At 33.1% G+C, this 12278-nt stretch overlaps 1 protein-coding gene across 1 annotated transcript; it reads right to left on the bottom strand.

Annotated features, from left to right (window-relative positions):
* Nucleotides 1–743: 743 nt before the first annotated feature.
* On the bottom strand, nt 744–12268 carry LOC132562403 (fumarate hydratase class I, aerobic-like). The gene is made up of 13 exons (XM_060227143.1): nt 12190–12268; nt 11360–11537; nt 9205–9332; nt 8432–8570; nt 7666–7766; nt 6580–6786; nt 5801–5927; nt 5091–5281; nt 4729–4839; nt 4057–4263; nt 3257–3376; nt 2729–2846; nt 744–2144 (listed from the first exon to the last, which is right to left on the bottom strand). The coding sequence occupies exons 2-13, from the start codon at nt 11520–11522 to the stop codon at nt 2044–2046; spliced, it is 1713 nt and encodes a 570-aa protein (XP_060083126.1). The 5' UTR covers nt 11523–11537; nt 12190–12268; the 3' UTR covers nt 744–2043.
* Nucleotides 12269–12278: the final 10 nt, after the last annotated feature.

The raw sequence follows: 12278 nt of genomic DNA, 5'->3' as shown, positions 1-12278 counted from the left end.
AAACATGCCAGCCATATATCATGTCTCTGGGCCTTTTAGTTCTAAGAAGAAGTCTTTTAAAGCTTTTTAGATATCTGACCCCTGTGACCTTGAATATAGGTCAAGATCATTTCCTCTCAAACTTTCAGGCTTCATCTTAGAAACATACCAGTAAAATATCAAAACATTTAGTCCATTGGTTATTTAGAAGAAGTTGTTTGAAGAAAAAAGTTGATGGACAACTGACAGACGCCCAATGCTTGATGTCGCAACACAGCATAAGGTCATTGGCCCTTCTGGCTAGGTCAGATAAAAAAGTAGGATTACCTCTTCATTTGTGTTTCTCCACAGAAATTTGGTAACCACTTATTTTACAAACACAACATTAATCATAAAGGTGAGAAACATTCCGGGTTGTGCTGTCTTGGTTGTGTCATTAGCAAAGCCATCTCAACCTTATTACTCTGAATAGCATGTGACAGACCTCCCTTATGGTGTTCAATGAGGCAACCACCGGCTACTAAATACAGACTCAGCCTAAAAATGACCCTGACATTTCACAGGGCAATAAGCCTAACATACTGATGGGTCAACTCAATTGATCTATCAAAAGTTATCAATGGAATCTAATTTAAATACTGCAAATACCCAAAAAAAGAGATCTTAAATACTTTTGTCAATTGTGTTTGTTATGATCCCTTAGAACAGCTCCTTCATTCAATTTTGTACTAATATACAAATAACAAAATACATTATCAGTTTTTCATGAGGACTTTATTTCAGTAGCTTTTCATTGATTTGAAAATCTATTTACTAACTAAAAAATAATTCTTGTGTACAATAAATAACATTGTCATAATCAGTCATAGACAAATTTCTTGAATTAATCCTCAGGATAATCTAGTAATATATATCCCACCCCAAGGTTTCCAGGTTTTGTTTCAGGCCTATTCCAGTAAACCATCTATCCCACCCAAAATTCCAGGCTCTTTAGGGATATTCCAGTAAAACATGTATTCCTAGGTTTCCAGGTTTTGTTTAGGGTCCACTCTAGTAAAAAGTTTTATCCAATCCTAGGTTTCCAGCTTTTCTACCCTTCCCCAGGTTTCCAGGTTTTGTTTCGGGCCCATCATAGTAAAACATTTATCTCATCCTAAGTTTCCCAGTTCTGTTTCAGTAAAACATGTACCCCACTCCAGGTTTCTAAGATTTGTTTAGGGCTATTCAAGTAAAACATCAACATCACCTAGAGCCTATTGCAGTAAAACATCTACATCACCTTGAGCCTATTCCAGTAAAACATCTACATCACCTTGAGCCTATTCCAGTAAAACATCTACATCACCTTGAGCCTATTCCAGTAAAACATCTACATCACCTTGAGCCTATTCCAGTAAAACATCTACATCACCTTGAGCCTATTCCAGTAAAACATCTAATCCACCTCAGGTTTGCTTTAGAGATACCATCCATACAAATAAAGAGATAATTTGCTTAGGAATATAAGGCAGATAATCAAACCATCGATAGAAGTTGTTTTTATTAACGTCCAGGTCTCAAGAAGATGTTTTACTGAAATAGCCCTGTAATTCATTATAGCTTATATCTGAACTTCTAAATGTTTCTCAAGAAATCTTTATGAATCCTGAGATATTATCATCAGCCTACCAGTCAATCAATAATCAATGACATCTTACGATTAATAATTCAATCACAAAATCCACAATATCTTCAGGATTTTTTTTATGACTTTAGATATCAAGAACTCAAATACATGATCAAGAATTCTGTCGCAATATAAAATTTTCCACCACACAACATGATGATCAGATTAGAATATTTGACCCGTCTCTCATAATAATAGTGTACTCCAATAATCAAGAACTACTGTTAGGTCTTTTAGCTGCACATTTGATGACATATCTAACTTTAGTGCAGTAATTGTGCATAGTATGCCCAAATTATTATAAAAATATTTAATATCTCCCATCAACATGGGCTTGTTTTTAATTCCTTCACAGTTAGATATGAATTTTGACATCCTTATGTATCTGGGTAGAATCATTATTCCACCTGCCATTCCTTAAAAAAGTCATTTCCCTTATTATCCACCACAATGAAAGCTGGGAAATTTTCAACTTCTACTTTCCATATAGCTTCCATACCTGCAAAAGAGACAAGCATGAAATTATGATATTTTTATTTGCATAAAAGTTAAAATTTAAGGTACATAGTTTTGTATTGGTAAATTATGCTGGAAAGGAAACTAGCAGATAATGTTAATGGGGATCAGTATATTTTTTACAGTAAAAAAAAAAAATAAAGGAATTGCAGTCACAAGTATGCAGATTGAAATCCATCAGTTATACAATACACGCTCATAAAGTATCAAGGGAGATAACTCTTATTCATTTTCGCCTTTAAAGAAAATACTGTCATTTTAGCATTATACCGAGAATCACATATAAATAAATCAGTTATATGGAACAGTTGGAAAGCACTTTTTCAGAAATGTCAATACCCACTATGAATGCAATATCAAGACTCACACAATAAAAGAAAAGCACAGCAGATCCCATTTTTATCCTCCAACTCATAATGTGATATTTCATAATACCATCTAACCTTTCATAAAAAGCATTATTACATATTTCATGATGCTTAATTCAAAATTTTACAATTTCAAGACGATTTTTAAATTGACAATTACATGATAATATTCAAAGCAGTGACACAATACTCAGCTTACCTAATTCTGGATATTCCATGACTTCCACGCTTTTGATGCAGTTTTCAGCCAAAATAGCCGCTGGACCTCCAATTGACCCCAAGTAAAATCCACCATGTTTTTTACAGGCTTTAGTCACCTAACAACCATATCATTCATTTATCACTTATCTGCTAAATTATCGGTGTTTTACAATGGATATGGGTATTAAAAAGGATATTCAGACAAAATCTCTGATAATGTATTTAAACATTAATAACTTGTTCAAATAAAAATTCTGTGATTTCAATTCTTCTGAATAGACCATGCTAGAGTTAAATTTAGCGATATTAAATTTTCAATCAATTACATAACTTATACCTTCAGGATATTTTGTTCTGACATAGAGAATCCATTCAAGTTTTCCTCATGAAATTCATTCACACATGAAACTATTTTAAGGAATAAGAAATATTAGTTAGCCATATTACCCATACTAAAGGATATTCACTCTTTTGCCTAAATTGTATTTATTACAGTATAAATACACTATATGTGATGTTAACCTACCTCTCGACTCCTGTTGCCCTTTGCCAACATGACCATGCTGCCTCCAGCTGCCTGGAACTGGTCGACATAAGAATCCATCCTTCCAGCAGTTGTGGGGCCAAATGATCCACTAGCATAACCCTGCAATACAGAGGATGAAATGATTCAATCCTGACATAGATTACTTGTGTACCATATGCACACATATCAGTTTAAAATATAACATGTACATCAAAAACACTAACAGAATCACCATCAAAAACAATTTAAAAGATATCCTTTTTTCAGAAAAAAAATATTATCAAATGAGTCTTGTTTTTTTTATTTAGTTTTTTATTTGTGGGTTTTTTTTTTTTTTTTTTATCTTTTTTCTTTTTTTTTTAGGGGGGTGGGGGCAATGCAATTTTGTTTTTTTGTTGATTTTAATTTTTTTGTTTTTGTTTTTGTAAAGTGTTACTTCAACTGCAAGAGGACTTGATTTCAATTGATGTGTTTTGTTGTATGTATAAACACATCTGATAAAATACAGCATGTATATTAAGTTCGTCAGATAATGTAATCTTTCCACCAGCAATCGGTTGACACATTATATTTATATATATGTAACATACACAAACATGTGTGATGGCCTCCATAAACATGAAAATTATGTGAGCTTTAGAAATTGTTATAAAGACTTTATTAAATTACCACGTAACATATTCCATAAAACTTCACAAACATGTGTGATTGCTATTTCACCATAAATATTCCAAAAAACTTCAGAGAATGCAACATAAATTTTCATTCTAGAGAATGAAATAGAAAACAAAAATCCATACTGCTGGAGTCTTTGCAGGACCAGCATAATACACTGGATGATCTTTGATGTACTGGGGAAGTCCATTTCCACTATCAAGTCGTTCCTTCAGTTTGGCATGTGCGATGTCTCTTGCCACAATCAGGGTCCCTGTCAGAGTAAGACGAGTTCTGATTGGGTACTGGTTCAGCTGTGACAACATCTCATTCATCGGTTGATTTAAATTTACCTGAAATGTTCAGATTTCTCATTGAAATGTAAATAAATTACTTCTGATAAGTCAAAGTGTTGAAAACTCTTCACAAGTGTGTAGAGGCAATTCAAACATCCAAATGTATTGATTTCAGGGCACTAGATTGACAAGTATATATGTATCTCTCAACACAGAGTTAACAACAACACACAAGCACATACATTTCTCAACATAGAAGTATATTATGCATATGCATCATTAAACACAGAGGTACCTCACAAATATGCATCTCTATTAAAACACTTAAGTGTTTCATGCATATTCATGACAAGAATTCTTTTCTCAACTTTAAACTCAAAGACCATGTTGGAATAATCAATACATTTAGATCAGATTCATAAATGATCTCTTCTGCTATATAGCAGACTGTGCCTGGAGTAAGTGAATATATACGTACTTTACAAGAAAAAATGTCTTATTTCCAACAAAATATCTACATACTTCTATAACAGTTTCACTTAGGTCTTTCTCTTCAATCTGAGGTAGGTATTTCGATGGATTTGTTTCCAGCTGTTCTAAAAATACTCCTTCTTCTGTAATTTTACCAACAATCTGTTGAAGAAAATCAATGAAAACAATTTTGTCACCGGAGAAAACTAATGTTACCCCTGCAGTGATATTCCACTGCAGGAAAAATTTGCTTTTTCTATTTTTGTTCATTAAACCTTTTGAAACTATAAATTCATACTTCAGATCTGATAATTTTTATAACTGAATAATACATTAAAATCATGAAACTTATGTCAAAGACAAAGTAAAAATATTTGCAACAAGAATTCAAGCTATTATCAAATATCGCTTACCTGCCTATCAGCTGAGCATGATACTCCCAACCCTACAGGACAGGAGGCACCATGTCGAGGTAGACGAATTACACGCACATCATGACAGAAATATTTTCCACCAAACTGGGCCCCAATACCAAGGCGCTGTGTTAATTTATGTATCTCCTGTTCTAATTCTAAGTCTCGAAATCCACGACCATGTTCATTCCCTGTTTAAATAAAAAATTATAAATTGATAAAAGTTTGCTCAAATAGATATGGGACTTTCTTGGAAATGGATTATATTATTTATCCAGGAACAAGCTTCTGTCTGGTATTAAGCCCAACCATTTATATTACAAATTATGTAGAAATGCTACTTAATCATTGTCTTGCCATAATCTCAATGTGATATAGCCATCTATTAGCCATTCTTCTTTTCTGATCAGTCCCAAAATCAAAATGACACAATGTCCCTCAATCAGTAAGTTTTTGTCCTCACTGTATAAAGTAGAATAAGGTTCCTAGAGAGATGAAAACATGGTCAGACCCTCTACAATAGAGAACTTATACCTTCAGAAGATTGCTGACATGTTTCAAAACATTTTGTATTCTGTAAATGCACGGAGTGTTTATTACCGATGAATCAATTACGGAAATAGATAGGCTATCGAGTCGTCTAATACTTCTTCTTTTACAATTCCTAACCAATCAAATCATTACAGTAGGTCAGATAAAAACTGCCTCACCCGACGTGGGAAGAGTGTCCAGATATTTTGTAGATGCCAGTTTGACCGTCTTTAGATTGTATTCCGCTGATGTACCACCAATGACCAGCGCCAGGTGGTACGGGGGACAGGCAGCAGTACCTAGTGTCTGAGAGTAAACATAAACAACAGAACCACTGAGTAAACAAAATGGTATTATTCCATCATAATCAACAAACCAGGGCAATTATTAACAAAACAAGTATGTAGATGGTCCCTGAAACAACACTAAAAGGATAAGACCAGGTGTTCCAGAAGTATAAGCAAATCTTCTATTTTCATTTATGAGTAAAGTCTTAACGTAAACCAAAGTGATGTCAACATTCTGAAGCTAAAGCTATAAAGAATAAAAAAAAAATAAAAGAATAACAAAAAATATATATACATTACACTTAACCCTGCCATCATTATTAGTTATTTTAATTTTTTATCACTTCCATTGAGCTGACTTGAATCTCCAAATTATCAGCACCAATTTTTTCTTATACAGAATGAATCTTTGATTGAAAGAATTGAAATCAAAGCTTCGAGGATCTTAAAGACATTCTAATATGTATGACTTTTTGAGACACTTTTTAAAGCAATTTAGTTTCATATTCTCATATGAATGCAGAAAAAAGAATTCTCCAAGATAAAAACATTGATAAAATTTATTGAAACAAATATTTTGAAGTTTTGGAATCCTTACATGGAAACACTTTTGTACTTGGCTTTGTTTAATTCTTACAATAATGTTTGATGCACTTAAAAAATGGTCATACCTTCACTTTTTCATTGACAAAGCTGAGGAGTTTTTCTGGGTTAAGGAGGGCCTTAGTTTGTTGGTAGAGAAAGGTTTTATTGGCAGAACCACCGCCCTTGGCGAGAAACAGGAAGTCATACTGGCCTGATTCTGTTGCATAGATTTCTATCTGGGCAGGCAAGTTTGTGCCTGTATTAACCTCCTTGTACATATCCAGTGGCGCCACCTATGAACAAAAGACAAATCAATGTGAATAACCAGTCTTTGATATGTACATGTATGATAAACCCTTACTTTTTTATGTGGTTTTATTGAAATAGACAAAATTAACCTTTGTTTAATTGAAATAAACAAAATCTATGTTACAACACTCTACTTTAAGTCATCGGTTAAATTAGAAATTGAGTTTATTGTATAAAAGAATACCACTCTTTCCCCAATTGAGATCAGCTTTACATGTTCAATCAAATTTCATAATTCTGTTTTCAATTACACCAAACAATTATTGAACTATTTCCAAGAACATGATAAAAACATCACATAAAATTAATACGTTTTTCCCTCATACCAAACAGTTATTAATTTTTTTACAAGAAAACATATTTAAAATCATCACAGAAAATTAATATGTTACTCAACAATGTTACATAAAAATAAAATCATAGAATCTCTCTTGCACACAAAAGATTGATAAATAACATACAAGTAATAGAATCTCTACATTTGAGATTTTTGTTTCAGCATATGTTGTAGTTTATTGAATAGATTTATTGCCCCCTGAACAGCCAGGGTTATTGTGAAGAAGGTCTCCTTGTAGAAGCTGGTGGCTACCTCACTGAACAATATATGAGAGGACCATCAAATGCTTTCTGAAGAATTTGGCTTTAAGTGTCTTGCAGAAGGACACAACCACAACAGCATAGGATGGTCCATGATCTCAACTTTCTAAGAGGTCAACATGTGAAGGGATGAATCTCTTCATCAAGTCAGATGTTCTACAGACCTTAGGTGTTGTAGACTTCTAGGGGTTATTATTACAAAAAAAAGTAATAAAAAGATACAGGTGGGCTTATTACCAGACATGTGATTAATAGCAACAAATTACCTGTGAATATCTGAGATTTCTGTTCAGGTATGTGTTATAGACTCCCTTAGATAATGCCTCAGCATCTCCACCCTCTGTCCATACATACTGACCCTTCTTGCCTGTAACAAAACATCACCAGATGATGTATCAGGCCAATTTAGATTTCATGAAGATTCCTTAGATTCAGAAAACCATTGGGACAACTTCAAAGTAAATCATTAAATATGTTTCCACAAGATAGCAAAATATATTTAAAACACTGGTAATCAAAATTTCTAAATCTTAACATTTGTTCTAATGATGATTCTTTAAAAGATTAGATTTTAAGAGATAATATACATACTAAACAAGTGACCAAAGGGGACTGTCTCACTCATTTGAGTGTTTCAGCTTTCATTTCTGCAAAATATCTTTACTTGTGATATTGTTAAATTTCCCCCGCAAAAGACAAGAAATTTTAAAGCCTCAACTAAATTTTGATAAAATACCTTAAAATCATCCAAGCAAGAAACAATGATTTCAAACCCTTACTTTTGATTCCCTTATTTGGGCCTGCTCCTGTGCAAACCCTTGTTTTACTTATAATTGAATCCCCCTCACCCCTTCATGCAAAGATATTTGACATGAATTTTGGTATATGGGGATTCCTGCAAAACAATCTGGTTAAACAGCATTCATTCAAACAGAAGAAAAGGGATTTTAAAGTTATACCTCTACTTCAGGATTTGAACTCCAAACAGGAGGCCAAATGGGCCTGCATCACTGCAAGACAATGGTGACTTACCCATACAGATTGCTGTGCCTGTATCTTGACATCCTGGCAGGACCATATCTGCAGCTATGCTGGCATTTTTCAGTAATTCTAAGGCTACAAACTTATCATTGTTGGATGCTTCAGGGTCACTCAAAATGTTGGCCAATTGCTTTAACACAGAAATTCAAATAATCAAAGACAAATATCAATCGCAACAAGCTCAGGGTAAGGTGTGTGTAAATTTATTGGTTTGTCGACCGGTTTCGCCTGAACATGGTGGGCTTCATCAGGACACCAATCCAGTGGAAATTTAGACCTAAAGTACTGAAAAAGTGGGCACCCTTATATCATGACGTAAACAGTAGAGTCACGTGATATGTGTACCGTGACTATTAATAGATCCATAACGGCTATTAGTTCATATGTGGATATTAACGTTCCTATCTTATGCATGGTGCCATTATGAATTTAACATAAATCAAAATAAATGAATTCAAACAATCATTTGAACTGTGTTTTCAGTAAATTGATTATACAATATATAACCACAATATGTATATACTTTTTCTGTAAGGCTGAAAATTTTTAACATAATGTAATAGATTATACATAATCATAAAAAGGTAGACATTGATGTGTATTTATATCTGCAAACATTCAATTGAAAGTGCCACTTGCAGCAATTTCAGATAATCTTTGGCGACACTTGTGACGGTAACATTTTTAATATCCACTTTATGAATAGGAAAAGAATGTTATGTGTAACTGTATGGTGAGCAGAATTTAATGTTTTGTAGATTTACCTGTAAGTGGCCCGGACGAAGAAGATGTGCAATGTCTACCATTGCCTGCTCAGCAATCAAAGTCAGAGCTTCAGGTTGGACATGCAGCATTTTCTTTCCTTTTACTTCAAATGTTGATACATGGTCACCTGTGAAACATAACTTACAGTATTATTTATGTACCCAGTAATTCAAAAATAGTACAAAAATATAACATGATATTTCAACAGACAAAAGAACTCACAAAGTCGAAGTACAGTACATATGTTCCAAACTAATTTTAATTTTTGAAAAGTGAACCACATACTCTAGTGATTTATGATATTTGTTTACCGATACTAACCCACATGTAGTTTCAGTTACATCTATCATTATCCTTTGCTAGTTCTATAATTGTCAGCCCTGTTGTCATGTGATATAGCAGATAAATATACTGATGTACATATATATAGAGAATACAAAACGAAATCAAGGTTATTTATATCATCAAAGCTGATAACTAACGACAGGACCATTTTACATGTGAAATATCAAGGCTCTGGACATTGTGGCACTTGAGAAGTGTTTCAAAGTTTGCTACACAAAAAAGCAAAATTTCAGCTTTGTGTTGGTCATTGAAACTATTCAAATATCTTTAAGTATTTGTATCCTGTGACCTTGAAAATTGGTCAAGGTCATTTAAATTGACAAATTTGATAGCCAGTTAACAGAGCTTCATATGTATGAAATATCAAGGCTGAAATAAATTTCAAATTTGACACCTATCGAGAACCAGAAGTTGAAACTTTAGACAAGTTTTGATTAGAACATTCAACAGCAACTGAGCAAAGTATACTGGCTAAAATTTCATCACTTTGTGCCCCTTGGATATTGAGAAAAATCTATTTAAAGATTTTGACATTATTGACCTCTGTGACCTAAAAAATGAGTCAAGATCATTTATATTAACAAACTTGATAAGGCAATATCCTGACCATCTTAAATGCATAATATCTTGCCTCTAGGCCTATTAGAATTAGAATTTTAAATTTGTTTCTGAAAATTTCAAATTTGAATTTTGACCAATACTGAAAACCCCAAGTTGACATTTTACAAAACAAATTTCCTGAGAAATACATCCAAAGATTAATTAAATACATTTAGCCATTAATGAGTTATTGCAATTAGGGGCAAAATCAGATATCTCGTCATGGTGGCCTTATTGTTATATCTGATAAAGTTGAAAATGTCCCTAACTGGATCAAGGGAAACAAGTATCATAATAATTAAGTGAAATGTAAGTAACTGATATAGGCCTTAAAACAAGTTTTATTAATTTGTTGGCATTTTAAAAGATCAAAGGAAATTTTCAAAAATGGCATTCAACATTGACAGTAAACAGTAAAGAAAAACCTGAATACATTAAATTCATCGGACCCACATTCTGCATTGACCTATTAAAGAATTTTTCAAAAGAAACAAAAAAAAAAAAAAAAAAAAAAAAAAAAAAAAGAAAAAAAAATCAAAATTTGTTACCTTTGACCAAGCAGCAAACTTTTTTATTTGACATATTTCTAATTCATACGTAACGGGCTATGATTTTTGAGAAATGGCTATTTTATAGTTTTAATTAACATATGATGTCATGGCAGCCACTTCGAATTTATGACCTACTTTAAAATGTTAATCATACATCTTCAGATACATACCTTCATAGTATTAAATAGCCATAACACTATTTCCTACCAATCAAAAGATATGGAGTCTACAAATTCAGGAAGAATAACGACAAGAAGAAGAAACATAAGAATACCAAAAAGACTTTTCCCCAGATGGTGAAAAGCCCTCATAATATCAGGTATCTACAGTCAAAGCAACATACAATGGGAATGCAAGTTGGTGGACACTGTATTAAATATACAATATAAGGTGGGGTTTGTCAGGTAGTTGCTTGCAAATAAGACCCTTTCCCCGATTTTGGTATATGGTCAACACTTTCTCACCAGAAGAGAGGGCTTGTTTGCGATAAAATATGTTAAGTTCGAAATCTTTATTAATTTAGAGTAATTTTAAACTTGTTGAACAACAGGCAAGTAATGTAACCACTATAGATATTTGTGATTGGGACAGTTGACCAATAAGACCATGCTTGACCAATAAGACCATGCTTGACCACTAGCTATGTGTTTCTTTTTACCAGTAAGTTTTTTCCAGTTAATGTCAGGTTGATTTTCAAATTGTAACATGTCTTGGTACACGAAAGGTTTGACAGCTGCTGCTTGTGAGGCCTTTCCTCGAACTAGTTGTTGAAAACCACTTCTGCAGGCACAGTGCAGCAACCTCCCTCTAGATCCCATCATGTTTGCAAAATCAGGCTACAATAAAATGTACTTAGGGTTCAAAGGATGCACTATATAAAATCATCAAAGAGCAATGTTCACCCTGTTTCATCACATTTCTAGGTGAGTCTTGTACACCTACTTACTCAGTAATTATCTGAAAAATTAAATGAGTAAAAATCCCTAGATTCTATATAGATTTTGAAATATGTTTATGATGATTGCAATAAAAATCACATCTGTATGTCCTACAATGTACATGTATTATATAAGCACTATTTTCATTCTGACCACAGACATAAAGCTAAGCCAAGGACAGATATTTCTATATCAAAGTCTGTGACTATACATGTACTAATGAAATAGCAGACATATTCATGTGAAGAATGTCCGATTCCTGTGTACTACAATGTAGCTGACTTTTGATAAAAAAAATTATCATGACATTTACGTCATCCCGATATAATTTACTACATAATATATTTAGTTTCTAATGATTAAGCATTTTGACAGCAACAGTTAAACTGTTGGTCACTTGGTGACTTGCTCAAAGATGTGCATGTATATGCATTGTAACTTACTACATATTGTAGGTACTGTATTGTTGACAGATGGACTAGAACACGTGCCGCATAAAGTTAACATTTGACAATATAGTTGAAATTATCGAATACAAACTCATACTTACAAATAGGGTGGTGACTACGATTTAAAAGCTTAAATATTGTAGTCTAGCATATAGCTAGCAGACAACCTTTCAGGTCAAGAAGCGTCTGC

Source organism: Ylistrum balloti, unplaced genomic scaffold (genome assembly GCF_031769215.1).
Source record: "Ylistrum balloti isolate Yb309-2 unplaced genomic scaffold, AGI_CSIRO_Ybal_v1 Utg371412, whole genome shotgun sequence".
Lineage (NCBI taxonomy): Eukaryota > Metazoa > Mollusca > Bivalvia > Pectinida > Pectinidae > Ylistrum > Ylistrum balloti.
This window is presented reverse-complemented; position numbering and strand designations above follow the sequence as displayed.